The sequence below is a fragment of the Lodderomyces beijingensis genome (genome assembly GCF_963989305.1).
Source record: "Lodderomyces beijingensis strain CBS 14171 genome assembly, chromosome: 2".
NCBI classification, from domain to species: Eukaryota; Fungi; Ascomycota; class Pichiomycetes; order Serinales; family Debaryomycetaceae; genus Lodderomyces; species Lodderomyces beijingensis.
This window is the reverse complement of record NC_089971.1, coordinates 1,505,133-1,528,668: the sequence shown is the minus strand read 5'-3', so window position 1 is coordinate 1,528,668 and position 23,536 is coordinate 1,505,133. Positions and strand designations below refer to the sequence as shown.

General features: G+C 45.2%; 5 protein-coding genes across 5 annotated transcripts; 2 read left to right on the top strand and 3 right to left on the bottom strand. All coding sequences in view use genetic code 12, as the record gives it.

Moving 5' to 3' along the window:
- Positions 1 to 413: 413 nt before the first annotated feature.
- LODBEIA_P17850 (uncharacterized protein) lies at positions 414 to 3,167 on the bottom strand (the record flags this gene model as incomplete). Its single annotated transcript, XM_066971711.1, has 1 exon — positions 414 to 3,167. One exon carries the CDS (start codon positions 3,165 to 3,167, stop codon positions 414 to 416), a length of 2,754 nt encoding a protein of 917 aa, XP_066828723.1.
- A 366-nt stretch (positions 3,168 to 3,533) lies between these two features.
- Positions 3,534 to 5,342, bottom strand: LODBEIA_P17840 (uncharacterized protein; the record flags this gene model as incomplete). The annotated part of the gene is made up of 1 exon (XM_066971710.1): positions 3,534 to 5,342. One exon carries the CDS (start codon positions 5,340 to 5,342, stop codon positions 3,534 to 3,536), a length of 1,809 nt encoding a protein of 602 aa, XP_066828722.1.
- A 6,878-nt stretch (positions 5,343 to 12,220) lies between these two features.
- On the top strand, positions 12,221 to 14,761 carry LODBEIA_P17830 (uncharacterized protein; the record flags this gene model as incomplete). Its single annotated transcript, XM_066971709.1, has 1 exon — positions 12,221 to 14,761. The coding sequence occupies one exon, from the start codon at positions 12,221 to 12,223 to the stop codon at positions 14,759 to 14,761; it is 2,541 nt and encodes an 846-aa protein (XP_066828721.1).
- A 5,043-nt stretch (positions 14,762 to 19,804) lies between these two features.
- On the top strand, positions 19,805 to 22,150 carry LODBEIA_P17820 (uncharacterized protein; the record flags this gene model as incomplete). Its single annotated transcript, XM_066971708.1, has 1 exon — positions 19,805 to 22,150. The coding sequence occupies one exon, from the start codon at positions 19,805 to 19,807 to the stop codon at positions 22,148 to 22,150; it is 2,346 nt and encodes a 781-aa protein (XP_066828720.1).
- A 200-nt stretch (positions 22,151 to 22,350) lies between these two features.
- LODBEIA_P17810 (uncharacterized protein) lies at positions 22,351 to 23,058 on the bottom strand (the record flags this gene model as incomplete). The annotated part of the gene is made up of 1 exon (XM_066971707.1): positions 22,351 to 23,058. One exon carries the CDS (start codon positions 23,056 to 23,058, stop codon positions 22,351 to 22,353), a length of 708 nt encoding a protein of 235 aa, XP_066828719.1.
- Between the last annotated feature and the right edge of the window lie 478 nt (positions 23,059 to 23,536).

The following is a 23,536-nucleotide window of genomic DNA, read 5'->3' as shown; positions in this document are numbered from 1 at the left end:
TCTTTTCTTTGGCTTATTTGACGATTTATCTCAATATGGTTAAGGCGGCGTTCACCACATGCATTCTACGGCGTGCTGAGAAGATCCAACTCGATTTGGACAAATTCATCAATAAATTCCACTTGAATTGCCCCACCCTTCAGAAAGCCGCCAATAACCACTTGATTTATGCCACAGTTGGGGGTAGCTGTGTTTTTGGACAGATCCTCGTTCAAAAACTGTAGTTGCTGCAAACGCCGATTTTGACCTCAAGCACTCCAAATCGTTACAAGAGCGCAATATCGTAAATCTGTAACCGTTCCAAAAAAAAAAAAAAAAAGAGTGATCCTTCCCGTGAAAATTGTTTTTGCATACCTGGTATTAATCATTACTCTTAATCATATGAAACTTATATCTTCACAAGAAGCCTAATCTCAATTGATACCCTTTGAGTTCGAATGCAGCAGCTCCTCGCATCGAGTCTGAACGCCAACAAACCGTTTCAACAATTCGGCACTTCTCGACTCAACAACCTTGCGTTCTTCATCCTTGCGTTTTTGCTCTTCGCTCCCGCAGCATTTTTTATTCTGTAGCCTTAGCGCGCCAAATTGGTCAGCTTGGAAACTAACCATGGTGCTGACTCGGTTCTTCAAACTCATAAACGTGGTGGATTGCGGCAAGATCATAAGCAAGCCGTAAAGACTCTTGTACAAGTCAGGGTACTCCTGCGGCTCAAGCAACTGAAGGCGCAATTTGATAAAGATCGGCAGCTCGAGCAACTGCACCAACACGTCTAGCTGGATCAACAACTGTGAGGTGATCTCGAATTCCGAGAGCGATTTGATTATGAGGTAGGCCAAGTGGTAGTTGCAAGTGAGGAGACATAGTGAGATTGCACTCGAGGAGTCAAAGCACCACGATTGGAAAAGATTGGAAAAGAGTGACCAGTTCTGATCATCAAGTATATCTAGCGTCTTTAGCTTGCGGCGGAATGGCAAAAGTTCCGAAGACGTAAGGAGGATATTGTTCAATGTCACAATCATCATGTTGGTGAATTCCAAGTCGGCAAACGTCAAAGGCTGTGAGTTGTACTCTTGTTGGAAAACCTCCGACAAGGTCGTGAAGATGATTTCCGAGTTGAGAGTGAGGCACAATTTGCGAATGATGAATTCAACTTTGCTGCTCTTTTCAAACCCTTCGATTTCAAAGAGTTTGATGAGTTTGAAGATGAAATCTTTGAAAAACTCTTGGTTCGTTTCTGAAATCTTAGCCAATAATTGCAACACTTTTAAAATCACATCGTTGCTGGTGTCGTATTTCAACAAATCCGTCAACTCAAACCCATTATCGTTGCTCTGGAAGAATTTCAAAAAATCAACCGGCACGCGCTCGTAAACGAATATGAGCCATTCCAACGAGTTGATTCTCGACAACTCGTTGTTGTGAATGGGAGACGGAGCAAGGTATTCGTTGATGATTGCCGAAAGCATGTGCGGCAACTGGACCGAGTTGAATAAAGCGATGCTCTCGCGGTTCAATCCGTATAGTTCAAACGCGTCGATATCATTGTGCAACTTGTTCAAAAACGTCTGCATGTTATAGCTGAAGTTGATTAGTTGGTCACGCAACTCAAACTCCTGCTGCTCATCGGTGATGGAGATGTTCTTCAATATGATGGCCACGCACTCGGGTACGCTCGTGAGGATATCCTGCGGGGCAATGTCGATTAACTCCTGGAGCCATTTCAAGCAGATGAACTGGACGTCGCACAACGTCTCGTGCGAGTCCCCTGCAAAGTCATTCTTGGCCTTGTTTGTATTTTGTCCAAACGATTGTAGGAATGAAAGAAGGATGGTGATGATTTTCAGGTGGTCGATGTATATATTCTGACCAAAGATGACTTCCTCTTCTTCTTCTTCTTCTTCGCCATCTTCATCTTCAATTTCTTCTTCGCCTTCAATTTCCTCAATCTCTTGCCCGTTTTGGCCCTCTTTCATAATTTCTTTCCTTCTAAACACGGTGGTGCTTTCCGAAGTGATACTTGCATCCTCATCAATCACCAACTCCTCCTCCGTTTCCTCCGCCTTGCCGTTGGATTTTTCAACTTCATGCCCTTGTTCCCTTGTTTCGCCACTTTCGCCAGCTTGTACCTCTTTGCCATTTTTCTCCACTTGTTCATTCTTCTTCTCCTTTCCAGCTCGTGCCTTTTCAATCTCCATCTCCTTGCGCTTGCGCTTCAACTCCAACTTGACACTCGCAACAGCGCGAATCTCCTTCAAGAACACATTCAACAAATTCTGCGTTTCCAATTTGATGTCCTGAGGAGCCCCATTAAACAAAAACTTGATCAAGGGTTTCAAAAAACTGGGCAAGAATGAAATCAACTCCAAGCTCGGTATATCATCAAAGAGCTCCAACCACGACAACAAAAACTTCTTTGTAAACGGATCGATAGTGTACATCCTCTCCAACAACGTCGGAATAAATTTAGGCAACTGGAACGCCTTCAGTGGATCCTGCTGGTGGTTAATCTGGATAGTGTTGCCCTGGGCATCAACAAGATTGGACCGCACCGCCAAATCGTAATCGTAATTGCCATTCATCTCGTCGTTATCAGCAGCACTTGGATGCTGCGCATGGAGAATGCTGACATAATTAGTAGCTTTGGCACTCACGATATCCTTGATTAAACGGTCCAAGATATCAGCCGCATTCTTGACGCTCGATTCGGAATCGCTCACCAAGATACATAACACATCAAAGATTTCGTTGAAGTAGAGCAAGATTTCCCCGCGGGCAATCTTGGCCACGTTATATAGCGACTCGCACGCGTAATATCTCACGCGCGCATCGGTATCTTTGAACGTGGCAAATATCGGCTTGATGATATCTTCCAAGAAGTAAGCAATGACAAATGATCCAAGGGCCACGCTAACGCTGCCCAACGCGGTTATGGCTCCCATCTTGGCTGAGTTGGAGTTGGAATTTGAAGAGCCGGACCCGCCGCCCGATAACGTGGTGAGGTTTGTTAGTTCTTGAATTATTCTGTAGATTGTTTGCGAGTCATTTCGTCCTAGGGCTGCCTTGGTTATTGCTTCGATTTGGAACGCAGTCGCTTTCCGTTTCTCGTAGATGTGGTTGGATAGGTCTTTGATTAGTGACGGCTCAAGTACGGGCTGCGGCGGCATGGTTTATTTTGTTTGCTCTTTTTCTGGGACACCTGGGGAGCGAGGCTGGGAGGATGGACAAGGTTTTGCAGGTGCCGGTGGTGATACGGTTGGTTTTCAACTTTTTGGTTGCATATGGGTAGCATGTTTTTGTTGCAGTGCTAACAAATGCTTCAACCGGCTGATCTGGCGAGAGAGAAAGACAGAGGGACCGAAGCAGCTACCAAGTGGCCGGAAATACGGGGAATGTGTCTAGCCTAAAACAGAACACGAGTTGCGTTTAAAGGTTGTGACATATTTACAATTGACATATTTCATAAGGTCGTTAAACAGGAATTACATAGCTAGCTAAAGTTGCAAGAAGAAAAAAATATAAACTGCAGTTCTTCACAAGCCACTAGCAATACCTTCTGCTCTGGATTCATTATCAAATCTTCTTTTCTTGGGCTGAGACTGAGACTGAGACTGAGACTGAGATTGAGATTTAGCTTGGGCTTGAGCTTGTTGCTTAAACTCGTCGCCACTGGGACTGAAATAATCAGTACGAGTCTTGGCTGCGTTTTCTGGGTCGCTATTCCATTTCATCCCGCCTGGCCTCGGCTTGCCCGTGAAGCTCTCTTTGCTCAGCCGCGGCGACGCTCCCGTCGAAGCACTTGGCGTCGGATCAATTGTTATAGGGTTGGATTTCGAGCCGTGGATGCTGGAGAGGTGCGACTCGATGATCCGTTCGGTCGGCGATGCAATGTAGGAAGAGTTCCCCGGTAAAGCATTCTGGAGGTTGATCAACCCTTCTTGCGTAAACTCTTCCACGGATGGGAGCTGGACATGGAAGTTTATATATAAGTTGCCTCGTTCAAATTCACTTAGCAAAGGGAGCGAAGCGGTGTGGCTCTCCTGGATGATGTATCCGCCATTGGCAACAACCTCTCTATTGATGGGCATCCCCAAGCCTTTCACAATCTTGGGCTCTCCCGAGTTGATGGTACCCAATACTTCCCCCTGTTGGACAGAGGGGCTGTTGATGCGGCCGTACCCGTGGGTGTTGATGAAAATCTTGAGAAACTGGCCCACGCGTAGGAAATTGGGGATCATCACCTCGCCGCCAAGCAAGGCCGTCTTGAGGTCCAAGTTGTAGTCCATAAACAAATCGGTATTTCTCCTGGTTAGCAGTTGATGATGCTTTTGGCGCAACTCCACGATCAAATCGCCGGGGATGATGTTTCTGCCTTCGTCGCCTTCTCCCTTGAGAACAATCTTGTCGCCGTCACGTAATCCTGGTGGTACAATTATCTGCACAACTTTTGTTTGTTCAACGTGGCCATCTTGGCAGTATATGCACTTGTCCACGGGTTTGAAATAAATCCCATTGCCTTTGCAAGTGGGACATACTTTTGTTTGTCTTCGATGGGAAAACTGGGTATACTGAGTAACCAAGACTTGTCCCGAACCCAAACAGCTCTTGCATGTGGAAGGATTCAATCCTCCAAACCCATCGCAGTGGAGACACTTTATGTTTTTCGGTAGTGAGAGCTTGATGATTCTGCCATACATTAGATCGGACAAGGTGACTTCGTTTACGTGGTGGATATTCTCTCCTTTAAAGAGCTGGTTTTGGATAGGTGTGCCATAAGGTTCTATTCGTTCGGTTATGTGACTGGTCTGGGGCATTGAGGATTGGAACTGGGAGGCAAAGAATGCATTGTGGCTGGAAAACATCGAGTTCATGTCATCAAAGACCCTGGAAAAGATGTCGTGGTTTTGAAACGGGTGGTGCTGCTGCTGCTGCTGACCAAAGTGGTTGCGGCCAGCATTCCGCCGGCTCGATGACGTGGTGGTGAATAAGTTTGGAAACTGCTGCGACAGGAAGCTTGCTGTATAATCTTCATCTGACTCTTCGAACGAGTCCGATTCTTCTGAAGGTTGGTCTCTCGATTTCGGTGGTGCTGGTGACTCCTGGACAACGATTCGCTCCAACCCGGCTTGGCCATATCGATCGTATATATATCTCTGTTTCGAGTCCTTTAGCACTTCGTAGGCTCGGGTCATTTCCTTAAACTGCTCTGTTAGTTTTGGATCGTGGTTTGTTTTATCCGGATGGCATTTTAGTGCCTGTCGTTTGTAAGCTCGCGATATCTCTTCAACCGTAGCATTATGTGAAACCGATAGCACATCATAATAATGTGTCTCTCTCACCATTGTTGGAATAGTTTGAGCCAGCTTCTTCTTTTTTTCTTGAATGTGTTTGAAACCAAAAAAAAAAAAAAAAAATGTGTAGATGTATATGTATGTTATTAGTAGGATCTGATGGCAAAAAGGGATCGATTTACAGTGACATTGGGGATAACTGAGATTTTTCTGTGAATTATGGGATTAGAAAACTATGGTAAATCGTTTGAAGATGACGTTTATGAGAAAGAACACGCAAGATTCACTCCTTTTCAAAGATTCGACTAGTTGACGCGCAGAGTATTTGTATTTTTTGAGATCTTTTGGTTTCTGGTTGAAAGTGGTTGGAGACTTTGAAGAGCCAGGGCCAAAAGTGTTTTGGGTTTGTAATGTATATAGTTTGAGCTAACGGGGTTCCTTGATGTACGTGACGTTTTTTTTTTTTTCCGTTCCCTTTAAAAAACTGGATTTGCCTTTGAAATGTGGGAGTTTTTTTTTTTGCCTTCACTTGTGGAGATCCAATTAGTAAGCGGTGGTGCGTTTTCTGCTATATCGACGGTTGTTGAGCTTCTCGATAGTGTGGTGAAGAGAATTTTTTTGGAGGCTGGAGTGGTGGTATATGTGTTGGAGAGGTGGCAGAATGGGTGTATCATCTATGGTGATAGAAAATATAGAGAGAGACCAAAATCGAACTTTATGGAAACTTCTTTTATCTCTATCTGCACTTGGTAGTGGGGGATATGTGTGCTACCATGTGTATATACCTGGGGTCAATATCTGGACTACTTTGTTCCAACAACCTGCTCACAAGTTGCAAAAGCAAAGTCCCTTTTGATAACGTACCTGAGTAGAAGAGTTGAGCCGGCATAGTCTATTTCCACTGAAAGCACCACAACAGGGGGAAATCAGTTTCCCAAAACCAACCCTAACTTGGTCTCTCTCTCTTTCGCCTCTTTCTTTCCATTTACCCAGTGTGCAACTTCAGCCTCGCCTGTCCTCCCCTCCCTCCCCTCTTATCCCTACTCCCCACTAACAGTAGAACTCCAAAGATTGTTCTCTCCGAAACCTTTAAAGTCTATTCGTGAGCCTTCACTCTTTACTCCCCTAGAGCTACCGTTCAGTTATGTACTTTGCAACATCAATCAACTTTCCCATCCTTTTAGCCCCACACACTCACACTCACTGGCGTGCAATGTATGTGATTATCAGCCATATCTCAACCACGATAACCAAATGCAGATGCAGAAAATCGAAAAAAAAAACGGTTGAAGGGTTTAAGATTGCTGAAAAAAACGGATAATTTTTTATCGTCTCTTGTATTTTTTTTTTTTTTGGCCAGGTGCATAAAGTGGAGGGTGAAGGGTAGCTTGAAATCTGCTATGGCTTAGCTTATATCAACTAGACCAATCGAGTGCTAATGTGAAGAATAGTGCGATTGTAATTTTGTGGGGAGCAAATTTTTCGAGTCGATCATGGATCTGAATAAGGATATGGACGTGAAATGGCTGCAACAGTTTTTGAACCGACTCTCGATAATTAGGGCACATCCTTTAATTTCAACAAAACGGTGACTTTATTTCGCCAGAGCATGCGCAACACCAGCCACATCACCTAATGTGCATAGCTTGGGTTCGCCATAGCTTAGGGGGGTCGGGGAGGTGCCAAGAGCAAGAGGTTCCGTCTACCAATTAAGCGGCAATTACCATTTCCCTCCCCCCCCCTTTCTCTCTCTTTTCCCCAGATTTTCCATCAATCAAGCAAAAAAATAATTGCAAATGTCCCAGAAGGGGAGAGTAACATGTCCATTGCATTTATTTTCCTCTCTCGATTCCCAATTTAGGACGATTGCAACTCGAATCGGTGGTGGAAATGACGAATTTAGACTGTCCCCCTCGCATGAAAAACACCATCATCGATTGACATCACCTCCTTAAACGTCAGCGTCCTTGCGTCCATAGCCCCCCGCTTCCCCTGTGGTGTTGACCGAGATGTGAACTTGGACATATCCGAAACAGCAAAGCGCAAAAAACCAAAAAATGGAAAAATCTTGGTGACGTGGAGTGACGTAAGTTCTGTTTTTTTTTTTTTTGCGTCCCAGTTGGTGACGTTATTGGTCTCACAACCTTAACATCAATCTCGACTTTCTTCAAGAAATAAGCAGCTGAGCGGAACATCTACGGTCTAGCCATGATCGAATGGTGCCCGAATTGCACCACCACCACCACCAAGCATACTACTCTTATCACGAGAGAGAGAGAGAAACTGTGTGCTTTTCTCTGCTGTTACAACATTAATTTCCCACTTCTACTGCTTGAATCTACAACAATCGGCTCAGTCCAGGTAAAAAAATATTGGGAAACGTTTGAGGCCTAGTCGTCGAGATGGTTGCGAACGAAAAAGACCGGCTTTAACAACAAACGCCGTATTTTTTACTTTTGCCCCTGTTATGCCGAGCTTGCGTTTCTCTCCCCCTTTTCCCATCTTGTACCTCGTGCCTGGGCGACTTGCGGAAATCTTTTATTTTCTCTAAAAAAGAAAGAAAAGCTAGTCTTGTGGAGTTCGGCCCCAGTGGGTGACAATAGCGGTGGTGTTAACAGCAAATGGAAGAGATTTTAGGTTTTTCTGGGTATTTCTGGGTTTTTCGGGTTTTTTTTTCTCTATTCGTTTCCATCTGTCTTAATGTTGATATTACTAACACTTAATAATGGCGATTGGAATACGCGATGCATTGGAAGCTAAAACCACAACAAGCTCACTTCGCTGTCTCTTCTCTGCTGGCCTGTGTGTCTTGCAGGTCTGGGGCTTTTTGTTTTCTTTCTATTTACTGGGCGGGAGAGTGTGTGTGCAACTGCAGTTTTTAACAAAAGGCACGCTGCGGTTACAAAGTCAGAACCCAAAAGAATTTAAGAAAGGGCACGTGACGTAGAGGTTACCAAAAAAAAAAAACGTTTGTTGAGAGGCAAAACAAATCTCGTATATTTCAGGTCACGTTGCCGAAGGTCAGTTCGGCGCGATCACCAGGGCATATTGTGCCGAATACGTAGCAAACGTGTGTGTCGCGTAAAAAGCATCACCTCAGGGGAAAACCGAATGAGGATGGGAAAAGAAGGAGGATGGGAAAAGAAGGAGGTGGTTAATGAAGAGGATTGTGAATGGTTGGACCATTGTATGGCCGCACGCGGCCTCCCCCCCTCCGGTCTAAAAAAGCACGGTTGTTTCGTCTTTTCGTCCTTTCCGTCCAAGAGAGATATCCAGATGGTAGGTTTTAACGAGAGAGGTTTCAGGATCTTTCTCGGACGATACAACAACAAATACACCGCAGCAGCAATAAGGAATGGAAAGAAGAGACGTCTTGGCCCGCTGGTTTTATATCTTCTTGCAATAATGTCCAGAACAATATCTCGCACTTACTTCCTCTTGTTATTGTTCTTGTTGTTCTTCCCTCGAGGCGAATGTTGTGTTGCCATGTATAGCCAGTGAGTAGCATCTTGCATCTGCAATAGCGTCTCGTTGACGTCGAGAGAATGAAATCACTACGGCGTTTCGGTCTTCTACCTTATCAGATGTGACTACAATAAAAGAAGTAAGAGGAGGAGGAGCTCGATAAGGTAGAGTCTTGCTTTTAAGCCCTTGTGTGTGCATTAGTCTCTTTTTTACTTGATGTGGAACCTTGGCCTTTTGGTGCTGCTGCTGCTGCTGCTGTTGCTGCAATTTTTTTTTTTTTTTTGCATTCTGGCGAGAGTAGAGTCAACACCACCGGAATGCACCAGCATCTACAAAAAAAAAAAAAGAGCTGGTGTAGTTATGAAGCTAAAGCAATTAAGGTGAGGAGGAAAGACGGGCGAAGAAAAGAGAACGTTTGAGTTGCAAACAAAATACTGCCAGTGACAGCTCCAGCCAAAGAGGCTAAAGTATAAAAAAAACATAAAACAAAGAAGGTCTAAAGAAGGAAACAAAAAAAGGGGAAAAAAATCAAGAAGAAACGGGTGGTGGTGGCAGTGGTACTACTTTGAGTGGGCTGTTGAACGTGTTTCATCTGGATCCTCTGGATATGGGATTTGCCGCTTCAAAAGAGATCCCATGTGGAGCTGTTAAAATGATGCCGTTGTTGTTGTTGCCAAGAACCAGAGCCTGAGCCAGAGACAAGGGAATAATAATTGGGCTCGGTAATCAACGGTGATTGCCTCGGTGTGTCTGTTTGTATGGGGTGGGTGGGTGTGTGCCAGGCTCAAAATTTTTTTTTCTTTCTGACTGGTAAAACCAACTCTCTTAGATTCAGAGTGGCGGGTGCATCCAAATATACGTACGTGGCGTAGAGTGAATCTAGCCCCCCCTCTCCCCGAGCGCTTTCCTAAAATAGATTGCCACACAAAAGAAGCCAAGATCAGCTGTTTTTGGCTCTGGGCGTTTCAAGCCGCACCTGCTTCTTCTTTTGCATGTACCACCCACTTACTGACTAAATAATTCAAAAGGGGCACTAGGGGAAGGGGAGAAAAAGAAGCGCCGGAGTTAAGCGCCGGCGGGCATTGAAGATCGCCAGGTTATTTCCGTCTCTCTCTCTCCAGCAGACAACCAACCCACCAAGGCAGGGACGACCTTTGAGGTGAAATACAGAAGACGAGAGATGTCAACAAGATGTCGACGAACTTGAAGTAGTGTAATTGAAGTGAGCCTGCTATAACTCGAATCAATTATCGACTGATGCAACCACCACCATAACCACCTAATTCCACTTCTAGTTTTGGTGATAAATCCTTCCCTCGTATTTTTTTTTTTTTGTTTTCTTTTTTAGTTTGCAATAATATCTAGGAAATTCTTTTTCCCACACCATCCCTCTTCTCTTATCACGATTGATGCAGGCGCGCAACTCAACAGATATCTCTACTCCCGGCGGTGGGCAATGGTGGTGTTTTAGTTCTAGTGGTTCTAAAAAGACTAGCTAAAGTTTGCCGCTGGTTGTAGGTTGTAGGTTGTAATTTCTAGAAATGCTAACATTCAAATCCACTCTGAAACATGTTGGATTCTATTTCGTTCTTTTTTGTTTTTTTGTTTTTTTTTAATTTTGAGTTTTAGACGTTTCAGGTACATACGCCAGTTCAACAGAGCCTGAGAAACTGTAAATCCAACCAGCGTGCCATAAACACACACACAAGCACACACATTGCCAAACAATTCCAAAAAACCCCACTGGTCAACTGACCCAGTCGGCCAATCGACCAATGAGTAGAGAAGCCGGTGCACTAAATTTTATTTTCAAGATTGACAACTCTCCTTGAACAAAAAAAAAAATAGTTACCATGTCGATCCCGAGCTACCCCCCCCCTCTCTTCTTCTACCTCCTCTTCTTTCCCCCTCCCCTTTCCCCCGTTCCTGCTCACAAAACATTTGCAGGATCACCAAGGGTAAATCAGCTCTAGTGGAAAGTTAGTCCCTCTGGATGATCACCCATGGAATTTTCCGATCGGCAAGGGCGAGAGAGAATTAGATAAATTTAAAAAAAAGAAAAAGATAGACAATCGGAAAGGCACCACCACCAGCACCACGTCAGCTTGTCAGCGTCACCATGCCAGCGTCATCTTCTAAAACAGGGGAGACTCGCCTAAGACAAAGGGGGGAAAAAAGAACGCTCTTCCAGATCTATTCGGATATGTTCCATTTCCTTTCCTCTATCCGTGTCGTGCTGCCATGTCTCTCTCAAAGCACTGCCGTTCTCCGCTAGTACATGCCGACTCGATAGAGAGACAGAGAGACAGAGAGGGCTCAGCTTCAATTCAAACTAAACTCTGAATAAGAGCGGAATGTATACAAATGCACAGTAATCACCCTGTAGATCTCTCCTGCTGGAAGGTTTGTTATTTTTTGGTTTTTTTGATTTTTGATTTTTTACCCCTGTAACATCAAGTCTTTTTGCTTGAGTAGATTAACCACTGGTACATACGGTGGTGGAGATGGTTATGGTGGTGGTAGTGGTGGTTGTTATAGTTGTAGTGGTTGTACCTGTACATGTACAGCCAGTGACCCTCGCTCTTTTTTCCCTACAGAGACAATGGTTAGTATATATATGTACATTTTTATTAGGTCAGAGCTTCAGAGGCTGTTGTTGGCGTGAACAAACAGTCGAGTGAGGTCGCAAGTACAACATGCAATTGAGCATTTGAGCCTTACCTTGTTGAATTTCTTTAAAAAAAAAAACTTTAATAAGAAAACGGAAAACAACAATAAAAGAGAAGAAGAAGAAGTGGAAGAGTCCATTGACTCTTGTTGAGACTCTGGTGTCTCTCAACTGTTTTTCTTCTTTTTCTTCGTCCCCCCTGTTGGTCAAAAATAGCCGCAGAGGCTGCTACTGCTGCTGCTGTTGTTGTTTACGTTGTTGTTTACGTTGTAGTTGTAGTTGTAGTTGCAGTATATATACACCTGAATCCTTTTGACGCAGTTCCTTCATTTCATGGAGGTTTCAACAATAACATACATTTATCCACCTCTACATAGCCATACAAATAAAAAAAAAAATTAAAAAAACCACTGCGAGCTCAACTGAGCCAAATCCAATCAAATAAACCTGCAAGAATATATACTCCAAAAAAAAAAAAAACAACCTACTTCTTTCTTCACATTTTATCTATAAATATATCTACATATATATCTATATATATACGCTCCTCCACCCTCCTCTGTCGTCGTCCTTCGCCGGAACCCATCCTCATTCCACAGACACACATCCGCTTTCTTCAACCTCCACCCGGGAAAACAGTTCCAACAAGGAAAAAAAAGCAAAACACAAAAATTTGATTGAAATCTTTCCTGTCAGCCCAACATTCACTCGTGTTCACCTCAAATATCCTACACTCATTACTTCAAAAAGCCGAAAAAAAAAGAACATAAACCACCAAATATCTCGTTAATTTTGGATGCTGCAAATACTAATCAATAAACAACAAGGTCTCATGTCTCACCCTAGTCTCAACGGTCACTATCCGATTCAACAACAGCCGCAACAACAGCAACAACCACAACTCCAACAGCAGCAACAGCAAGAACAATTACCACCTCCGCCACCTTCATTATCACAGCAAATGCCCGGGGTGTCGAATTTACCTCCTTTCAACACACTTTCGTCGATTAGCCAGGCACTGACGATGCAGTCGCAGCCGGTTCCGCAGCACGGCAACAACAACTACTACTATCCTCCGCCGGTGGTTCACCGACTGAATGACAATTTACCTGCATTGAGAGCTCCTCCCGCGTTGACTGGCTCGCAGATCATGTCAACCCAATTGCCATCCTTGACTCCCACTTTGACAAACTCCACCTATTCGACCATGTCCTCGAATTCATCGGCTGAAAGTGGTAATAGTTCCTTGGACCACAATGCCAAGGCCAAGAATAAACGGTCCAGCAAGGGGAGGGTCTTCCAATGCACGGGCTACCCTGGCTGCAGCATGTCTTTTACTCGACTGGAACATTTGGCAAGACACAAGCGGAAACATACTGGAGAACGACCTTTTACATGCCCTTACTGCTGCAAGAATTTCAGCAGATTGGACAATTTGAGACAGCATAAGCAGACTGTTCACGCGTATGAGACCTATTTGACAAAGGATAACAGCGATAGCAAACTCTTGATTGAAAAGCTGATACTGAAGAAGAAATTGAAACAGCAGGAACAGTTGCAGCAACAGCAGCAAAAGAAGAAAGCTGCCAATGGCGAATTGGCATGGCAAGCTAGACAGTTGCAGGGCGACCATCATAATTTATTCAGACAACAGCCAAGTATTCAGCAAGCGGCATTTGCCGGACATAATCCGCACTTGCCCAATACTTATCCCCAGCCTCCCATGTCGTATATTTATAAACCGCCGCCCCCTCCTCAACATCATCACCAACATCAACATCATCATCACCAACATGTGCCTAGAAGCCCCACGTCTCATACGGGAGACTATCAGAAACCATTGCCTCCGTTGCCTCACCAACTTAGTCACGAGCAATATCCGGGTCCCGCTGCGTCTTCACCTCCTCCACCTCCACCGCCACCGCCACCGCCACATCGTGATAATGACGATGATGAAGATGATGAAGAAGAAACTAATGACAGTTCCGATGAGTTGAGAATGCCTCAATATGGATTGAAATCGAGGTCGAGATCGAGACCTCAGCCGTTGTCGTTACACCATTCGAATTATGATCTGAGTCTGAGCGCACCTACGCCTACAACATTGTCGCATTCAATTTCATTCAATGATGTCAATTCTTCGTCGCAGAGTATGCAGAGAACGTTTAGTTCAAGCACAATTGGAGCAAATAGCTATTCGCAAGCGCCAGCAGCGCCATCTTCCATCGCTTCGCAAACTCCAAACTTAGGGTCGCCAATGTCTCCTGTCTTTAACCATAACCAACAGCAACAGCAGCAGCAACAACAACAACAACAACAACAACAACTGCATCGTCATAGCGATGGCAGCATTGCTCGTTATGGATCAACAGAGTACCAACAACAACAGCAACAACAACAATACTACGAGAGCCGTTTATCTGTCGCACTGTCTGTCTCCTTATCATCAAGAGGTTCAAATATAATGAACAATCCCGCACGCGCATCGACAATCACCACCGCGTCCTCGATTATACCCTGTGTCACCACCACTTCTACCACGTCCACCGCCTCGATCAAGTCGCCCGTTTCGCAGCACTTTAGTCTTTATTCCGCCGCCTCGTCGAGCCAGTGGAGTCTGAACACCAAGGACACTGCTGCCACGAGAGAAAGCGTCTACTTGCCAAGTTTCAAGAACTTGCTACCCAACCACGGCACCATCACTGAGGAAAACTCGATCTTTAGCAACAACTCCAACAGTGCAAACTACAATGGCGTGGCGAATAATGCCGCCAATCCACAACAACAGCAACAGCAGCAACAACAACCGCAAATGCAACAGGCACCGGCATCGAAAAGCGCAAGCGTTGGTGGTTCCGGTGGGAGCAACTGGCTCAGAGGCGTGTTGAACCACGACCACCAACCGCAACCACAATCGCAATTGCAGCAGGATGAAGATTCGATGATGATTGACGAGGACGAAGCCGTGCCTCGCAATCTGGAGGATGTGTCGATGAAAAGAGCCGATTCAGTCAGCGCCATCATCAAATCCAGTTCCAACTTGCTGATTTCCGAAGAGAGGAAAAACCCGGCAACATCGCAAGAACAACAGCAAACAGTAGCACGTCCTCGCGAGAGTGATGTCTCTGACCACGACGCTGACCACGAAGCTGACGCTGAGGAAGACGAAGACGTGTTTGTGGACGCAAACACGCTGAAGGACGCCCCACTGCTTGCGCTGCTTGCCGTGCCGCCTGGTGAACCCCACTCAGGAGCACACGCGCAGCAAGTACACCAAGCGCGACAAAGGCAGGAGAATCTGAGCAGGAAACCTACGATCAACAGCCTCATTATGTAACTTTATAATACGCCCGGCCGCACACCCGGCACACGCACACGCTCACGCATTACGCACTTGTAAGAATAGTAAATTACTATAGCATATAATCAACGATGACGGATAAAACAGCGGTTCTACTTTATTTTCTCCCTAGTTGACGACGCGACAACGTCTAACGAGCCTTGCAAGGAGGCGAAATTACGTCAAATCCAGAACTTTGTCATTGGGGGCTGGAGGAGGATGTAGACATCACCGACTTCAAACCCCCCCCCCCCCCCCCAGGCACTCACGATCGACACCAACTACAACAGAAGATGCGTGGTAGCATCGCCAAAGGAAAAAAAAAGACTCTAGCTTCATTCAGACAGGGGAAGAAAAAGACAAAGCAAAGATCGCCCCTCTCCCCCTGTTGTCGTAAAGTAGTAGCACGCTGACGCTAGCATTACCCCTGTCCGCTCGTCTTACACCGTACCTGACGAAAATCCCCACGTTGACAATTCCGCCCTGAAATTTAATCCATTTCCGTCGTCGCTGGGAAGTCATAAAATTTGACGCCAAGGCACGGCACGAAAAAAAAAAAATACAAGATAGAGATGCCTGTTTCAAACGTACGACAGTTCCCTCATCCATCATCCATCATGGATGATCAGCGGGGTTGGTATGAGCAGAGTCAATCCACGGGGGTGCATGAAAAAGAAAAGCTTTGAGCTCATGTGGGGAAATCTATATATCTCGAGTGGGGCAGCAAGCGTTGAAATGAAAAAAAAAAAAAGATTACAACGCGAGACGAGAGACGAGAGGAACACGCAGTGGTTAGCACGCTATCGCCATGACGCACGAGCTGCAGCTCGTAAAAATGCACTTTGCCCTTTATGCCTCGCTCTTGCTCTAGCCCTCACTATGGTTTGTATACATATTCATGTGCTTGGTTTTTAACTTATTTGAGAAATTTTGCCTGTGCTCGCGAACGCGTCGTTTGCTTGCATTGTCCAGTTTGCTAACCAGTAGGAGAAAAATATTGCGCTTTGCAGCGGGCAATTTTCACCTAACGGCAAACGTTTGATTATTCTTTCTTTCTAGCTTACGTTGGAAAAATAGGGGCGAAGCTTGTGTAGGGGCAGTGTGGTGGGAGCTATGCAAGCTTGCTGATCCCCTTCCTTCTATTGGTCAAGGGTTCTCCCTTTTTGAATGGGTGAGCATGGGTGTTGCTGATAAGAGAGGGTGAAATGGCCAGGGGGAGTTTGTTTTTAACCGCTTACTAATTTTGCATCTTCTTTTTGCCTAAGTTTGTGTGACTTGTTCTTGCTGGCACGACGCTGGTTGGAGTCACGTGGGTGGATATGGAATATGGTCTTTCGACAAATGCACAGTGGAAAGGGGGGAAGGGGGTAAGGAGATTGTTTCGTTTGTCTGCAAAGACGCCACCGCACCCTATCTTCCCAGAATGACTTGTTTTCTGGTTGTTGAGAGGACATTAGCTTCTCTTTCTCTAGGACTCGCCCACCTGTGAACGTTCCTGAGAGAGACACGGTACGTCGAGACGCTAGACCCGACCTTACTAGTCGGGGTCCGTCAGCACCTCTTGAACAATGTTCGTCGCCTCCTTCATTGAGAATGGGCTGGACAGTCTACCGAATTCAGGAGAACAAACCTCTTGTGCTCTTGACGAGTTGCAGTGTTCTACTTCTATTCCTCAAATTGATAGAACCCTTTTCAACTACACATTTGATGTTCTTTATTTTTCTATGAGGTTTTGGAATTGAGACCAAGTATTGGGCAATTTGCATTTCGGCATATTTGGTATTGGCTCGTAACTGGCAAGTCCTTTTTTTTTGTGCAATCGGTCGACATTACCAATGCCGTGTATTTGATTCGCTAGACCTTGCATGTGGACTTCTGGAGGAGAGGAAGCGAATGAAACTTGCTGAGAGAGAGGTTGTGTCAGTGGCATCAGCTGGGGGATGGGGCGGGTGATAAAGTAGACCTACGGTGATCGGTCCACTTGATCCCGGGTGGATCCTGCGTGTGGATGGAAGAAGCGAAACATCGAGAATGCACTTTACGATGTCTCCCGACATGGTGGTGTGTGTCCCATTGAACCCCTTTTTTTTCCCAACGCTGGCTGCCGACATATCTTTGCGCTGACTCATTCAACAATCATCATGGTCACCCACAACCAGTGAAACGAGAGTCTTTCTTTCCACTGTTTGCAAGCGAAAAATAATCGAAGAAAGGTGAATCCAGAGTGTTGGTGATAAAAAAATGGTTGTCGCTTCATCGAAGGTTTAAGCATTTGCTCGTCGCGTGCCAATGGCAATGGCTGCGAAAAAAAAAAATCTGAGCCGGAAATACACTAAGGGGGCTTTTCTTAGGGGGCAAGGGGTGGACTTTTTTTTGCAGCAAAGAAGTGAACACGGGGGGGAAGGGGGTGGTTACTGTTTCCAACTTCAACAAGACAAAACCACAAGCCTCATGTTCTCTTCATCCAAAGCCACCCGCTCATGCTCACCCATGACTGAAGTTCGGTGTTCTTGTTCATTCAAAGGGCAGGTCTTTTTTTTTTCAGTTGTTGCTCGCGAAAAGCTGTTGCAAAAGGGCGGGAATATATTAACCGTCTGGCGACACCAATACTTCCAGTATTATTGTAGAGTCTACACCATGGCTCAATCGGGCTCTCTTCTACCGCAAGTGCCAATTGAGAATAGGAATCAAAGGTTTGAGCTTATACTGCTGCGCATCTTACATTGAAAATTGAGTCATTGATTTTTTTATTAGAAAAAAAAAAAAAAGTTCTGTTCTCTAGCTTTCGAAAATGGCCATACCCATTTCTCTTTTTTCTTTTCATTCTATTCGAAAAAAAATCATTTGTAGAAGAATCTGAAGTGGCGGCCTTGGCTCAGATCCATTTCGTTGAAAATTTATTTTGCACCGGAGATATAGAAGAAATTAAAGAATGTTCTTTTGAATTCCCCTGTGTGTGTCATCATAAATCATATCATGTTTCCAATACAGCGAACTGAACTCCTCTTGGTAACGGCCGCTCAACGGTTATCGGCGGCGGTTAAAAGCATTTGCAATTACGAACAAAACCCCCTTTCCTTTCCCCGGAAAAGCGTTCCTCCCACATACATATAATCAGTTCCAATGCCGCAGGTGTAATTATCCTCTGTGATTATTTTATTTTTTTTTTTGAAAAGCTGCGGAAATATACGAGACTCGTCTACATAAAGATGCATGGTTCTTTTTGTAGATTTTTTCGTATCTACTGCCTAGCTGGTCTTACCGACCGAAGATTTGTACCAAACAAATAATATCTATAACGGGATCAGTTGGGTTGGGTATTTTTTTTTATTCTATCATGAACGTTGTACAGCAAGGAATGTAGTTGAGTGCGTGTCTCATGCTTGGACCACGATGGGGGTGGTGTGTGGTGCTGCTGCTGCGGGGCTTGATTACCAAATGCCTTTGTCTAGCCTAGACGCTGGTCTACACTCTTTATATCTGTTAGGATGAGCGATATCAGCGTTCAGACTCCAAGGACACTCTTGTTGGGGTCCGGTTCTAGAAGGGGTATGAATGTTTTTGGAAGATCTGAGTTTTCGCCTTGGCTTTCATTACTTGCGGTAATTGGCTCATGCAAGGATCAAGGTGTTTTGCTTCGGCAGATGCCACAAAGTCTTCTTGGTGGAGAGCAAGCACGGTTGACCTACCATTTGACTTCATAGATAACGTCTAATTTAACCGTTTTGTTCACCTTTGCGGTTATCGGCATTGCCATGGGCTATGAAGTTGAACAGAGATGCACAGGAATAAATGCATCCTTACGCTCTTGGAGTTAGTAAATGGTTTGGCTATCGCTACTGTAATGCTCCTACCAAATACAAAAAAAGAAAAATTATCAAGTTTGAGAGAGCTGAATTGAAGCTATTTTTCCCCCCTTACAGGATGCTGAAAGGTTTTTCCCGGTTTTACACGGTTTTCGTGGTTTCTTAGAATGGCTCACCGCCTTTCATCCGACTCATAGTTGATATCAAACACACTCGCAATTTGGCCCAGATCACCTAAAATACAAGTAAATTGACTAACCTAGCCTCTGTACAAGGATCGAAGTGGCTGATGGGACAACTCCACTCTCTCATGGATTGTCATCGGTAGAAACGAAAAATATAAGGTTGCAGCCGGCGAGTTCTCTCGCGCGCGCAGCGCACGGCACCAACTTCTTCGTTGCTGTTGAAGCTGCAAAAAAAACAAAAAAAAATGCCTCTCTGGAAAGAGGTGGTCAGTCAAGAAGCAATCGGCCTGTGATATTCAAAGGGGTAGTTTTGGGGGGGGGAAAAAAGAAAGCAGTTGGGATATTGCTGTCACGAGGATTCCAACATCATTTGACTTTTGGAAAGCTGCTGTCATGTGAGAACTGGAACATGAAAAGAAAAGGCACAGAGAGAGATAAGTGAGTACCTTGCATTCCATTCATTATCAGCTTGTTTTTTTGGAACAAGGTTTCTATCGCGGGAACGTCGGGCGTAGACAACGAAGCACTCCCCAGTGAAAACGTTAAATGAACAAATGAAAGCTGCTTGTTTGAACTTGTTCCTCCAAGAGTCCTTTATTTGAGTAGATGTTGCAATGTTAGCTTGTTCTTATCTTTCTTCTTCTTCTGGTCCCCTGAGCCGGTCGGCAAAAAAAAAAAAAGACGGGGAGATAAAAATATAAAACACCCGAAGAAATTGGTGACTTGCCCTTTCACTTGCACCGTCCCGCGAAATTAAAGCGGAAGGTGATAAAGGAACCAAAAAAAGAGAAAACTACCTGAGCTATTTTAGTGTATGTGTGTGATCTCTTTGGTCCCTCCCATCTGATGGTCCAGTTTCAAGTTCAGAGACCTCCTATCCACTCCCGTCATCATCACATTCATCACCATAATTGAATCCTTTCCCGGAGAAAGAATTCTATCGCTTCAAATTTGTTAGCAGGGCAGCCGGAGTTTACGCATTCGAGTGTGCTGCAAAAAAAAAGAAAAAACAGCCAGTCATAAAAGCTTACCGGAGATAGCCAGTCAACATGAACAGCGCCGAACCGGTCATCGAGATTGAGGAAGAGCCGGTATTGATTCTGCCGCAGCATTCCATTGACCCAGGCCTTAAAGTTTTGGACGAGTATACGTACTTGGACGACGAGGATGTGCTGAATGACGACGAAGATGAAGGTGTTGCCACGGACGAACTGGAGTTTCACTCGGCTCGCGGGGCAAGTATTCCTCAGTCCCGCTCAGAAAGCATCAATTGTAGAGGAGACGAGGAAATTGAGGATGAACACATCAGAGCGTTCCAGCCCGTGTTTGAAGAGGATGAACCAAAAGACTTGGACCAAAAGTGGAAAGAAGAAGCTACAAGCCATCATCATCATCATCATCACCCTCTTAGTCGCAAACTCACCAGACACGATGCCGAGTCGATAGTTGGTGGAGAGTCGATAGCAAGCATGCACTTGGAAGATGAGGTGGAGCACGATAGGCCACACCCAGCTAGTGACCCCAATGCACCAACCGAGGAGCAAGAAGTTCAAGTGGCCGACAACACGTTTTCCGACTCCAAGATGAAGAATTACAGCCAATCGCAAAAAGTTTTTTCGTTTTCGTTGCCTTTTGGAGGTTTGGAGTCTATCAAGCATAACTTGACCCGGCAGTTGCAAAACTTGAAGAAAGATTTGCCGTTTGTCAATAGTGAAGAAGATGAAGAAACCACACAACTACGCAGGGAAGTTGAGTTGAAACTCCAGCGGCAGCAAACTGTAAGCACCCAGGATGAGGCAAACTACTTTCGAGACTTTAAAGGTTTGGACGCGGGCCGCTTGAGAGCTATCAAGCACTCGATAGCAGCCAATGTGAATGAAATCCTACCTCAAAAGAAAAAGGAGTTGAAAGACTACGAGTCCATATACGAGAGAATCGATGGAAACATTGTCATTTTGGGTGGCTATAGAGGGTCGATATTGCGGGACTCCAAGACCAAGAAACGGGTTTGGATACCTTTGAAAGCCGGTTTCCATTTGAGGAAAATCGATCTTCTCTTGGGGCCAAACAAGGAAGACGAGTTGAACGCGGAAGACAAAATCTACCCCGACGGCGTGCTTAAAAACATTGGCCCCATTGATATATGCAAGAAATTGATCAACAAATTAGATGCCAACCCAAATGTCAATATCCAGGAACTTGGATACGATTGGCGGTTGAGCGGTGATTACGCGTCGCGATACATAGAGAAGTTCTTGCAGAAAATATATGAGGAAACGGGCAAGCCGACTTTGGTGATTGCTCACTCCATGGGTGGATTGATGGTGCATGGTGCGTTGCAGAGGAATCCCAAGTTGTTTCGGTCGATTATATACGTGGGCTCGCCAAGTGAATGTCTAAACATCTTGGGTCCCGTTCGGTACGGAGACTCGGTTATTTTTTCAGACAAGATTTTGACCTTTGAGTCGAACTTCATGATGAGGTCTGGATTTGTGTTTTTACCCATGAACGGAGAGGCTTTTTACAACAAAGAGACTAAGGAGAGCTACAAGATTGACTTTTTCGATCCAGACAACTGGGTGGAGTATAACTTGAACCCGTTGGTTTCCAAAAAGAGAAAGATTGCAGCTGAAGCAGCAGCAGCAGCAGCAGCAGCGGCAACATCAGCAACAGCAGAGCTCAATTCATCGGCAAGCAGTGGCATCAACCCCCTCAGGAACGGCTCGACCCAATCGTCGCTACAATCGTCTTCGTCATTATCATTCCCAAGCATAAATCTGATTGGGTCGAAGCTTTCCAACATGTACCGTTCATCCTCGCTAAAGAAACGAACGGCGTCCATGCCTTCTTCGCCAACGGATAGCAACTATGGCTTTGCGGGAAAGGAAAACAGCGCCGTCCCCGAAGATGAAAACTACTCCTTCAGCTTTGCTGACTCGTACAGATACTTATCGGAAACGCTTGCAGCAACAAAGAAATATGTCCAGTCGCTAGATTTCAATCCGGCGTTGGCAGCCGAGTACCCGCCAATGGCCATAGTCTACGGGAATGCAATCCCCTCGGTGCGAGGCTCGGTGGTGCGGCTGCGGGACGATATCCGAAATGGCAACTACTACGAGTTTTTCTACGGACACGGAGACGGAGTCATCCACCAGAAATGGCTCATGCCCGAGCGGAAGGGGTTCACATACTACGACAAGATGAAAGGCACCGGTGAGATTGTTGGTAAATTTGCTAGTAATTCTGCTCATGTCAATCTCATGACTGACCATGACACCATGGGCAAGGCTTTGAACGCCGTTTTCGAAGCTGAGCAGTTCTGGGAACGAAAGAAACAATTACAAAGGGAAGCCATGGCTGAACATGTCACTGTTGGAGATAAGATTGATCTATAACAGTGATTTTGCTTTTGCTTTTGGTTTTCCCTTTGGTTTTCCCTTTGGTTTTTTTTTTTTTTTTTTTTACTACATGTGAAGTATTAGCCGACTAAACCAACGATGCTGAACCTGTTTGGTGTTACGGGCGCAAACATAGATAAATATGCTAAGTAGATACGAAATTCTAGAGCTAATATAGAGGCAAATGCAATCGATTTTTATAAACCTCTTCCTTCCTCATCCGTGGGTGGCTCGATAATCTCAGCCGAGTGGTACTCCTCAGAGTCAATCGTGCCGATGTAGGCAGTATCTCCGAACCCGCCAATGATGTGGATACTTTCAACTTTAATCTTAGTCCAGTGGGACTTGTGGGGCGAAATCACAATATCGGGCAACCACAACGCGGCATCGGGGTGGCGTTCCAAAAAGCATTTCTCCAACTTCAATTTCTTGGGGTCAAAGGGATTATAGAAATTGACATACTCGAGCCTGCCAAACAATTGCACGCGAGGCGATCCAGCGTTGGACCCTTCTCTTTTTCCGGGGTAATTCTCGGCAACTTTATCCCATTCCGGGTGATCGCCGTCTCGAATTGAAAACGAGAATGGCGAGCCTTTAATTATGTCTTGGTTAGGGCCACCGATGTCAATCACGAGCCAATAGGGATCACCATCTTCATCGCAATCGGCATAGTATTCCATTGACGACACGGGGATGCGCAAAGCTGAGCCATCGGACGACTTGACTGTCTTGATGGTGTTGACGTTGACCAACGATTCTCTGTGGACTAATGTCCGTGCCACGGATGCTCCTTCTTCCTTGGTGGGTCCACTCGTGAGGAGTATGGAGTCATCGAGTTTCGATACTTGTTGGAGTAGAAGCGCATTGCTCAATGCCGCAAGTGAGAACGCTTTAAACCAAAGCATGATGTTGTGAAGGAAGGCAGGGATGAGAAGTAGAAGAAGCACGAAGGAATATGGAGCCAGGGGAGATATACATGTAAGGGGTTTTTCAATCGAGCTAATCCGATAAGGATATTCAGGAGAAGGAAAAAAAAAATAGTTGAGCTACGTCGGAGCCGCACGTTCGGTGGTATCCCTCAAAAGAGGCATAAATTCGCAGGCTTTGACGAGCGGAAAAAAAGGAAAAAAATCCCAAAATGGACATTGCGCGCAATAGCGCATCTTTGTGACATGAGCTCTGGGGAGATGGAGTCTTTCATGATTTCAATGCACCATCCAATCTCCAAGGAGTCACAGCATAGTAAAAGCCGACACGCGTGGCGTTCAGTTGAATGTGTTTTCACTAGTCCAGGGCACTCATAATGCAAACTGTGGGGATCTACAAGAAGAGATAACCAGTGGTGATTTGAAAAAAAAAAATAATAGAAAAAAGAAAGCTTTG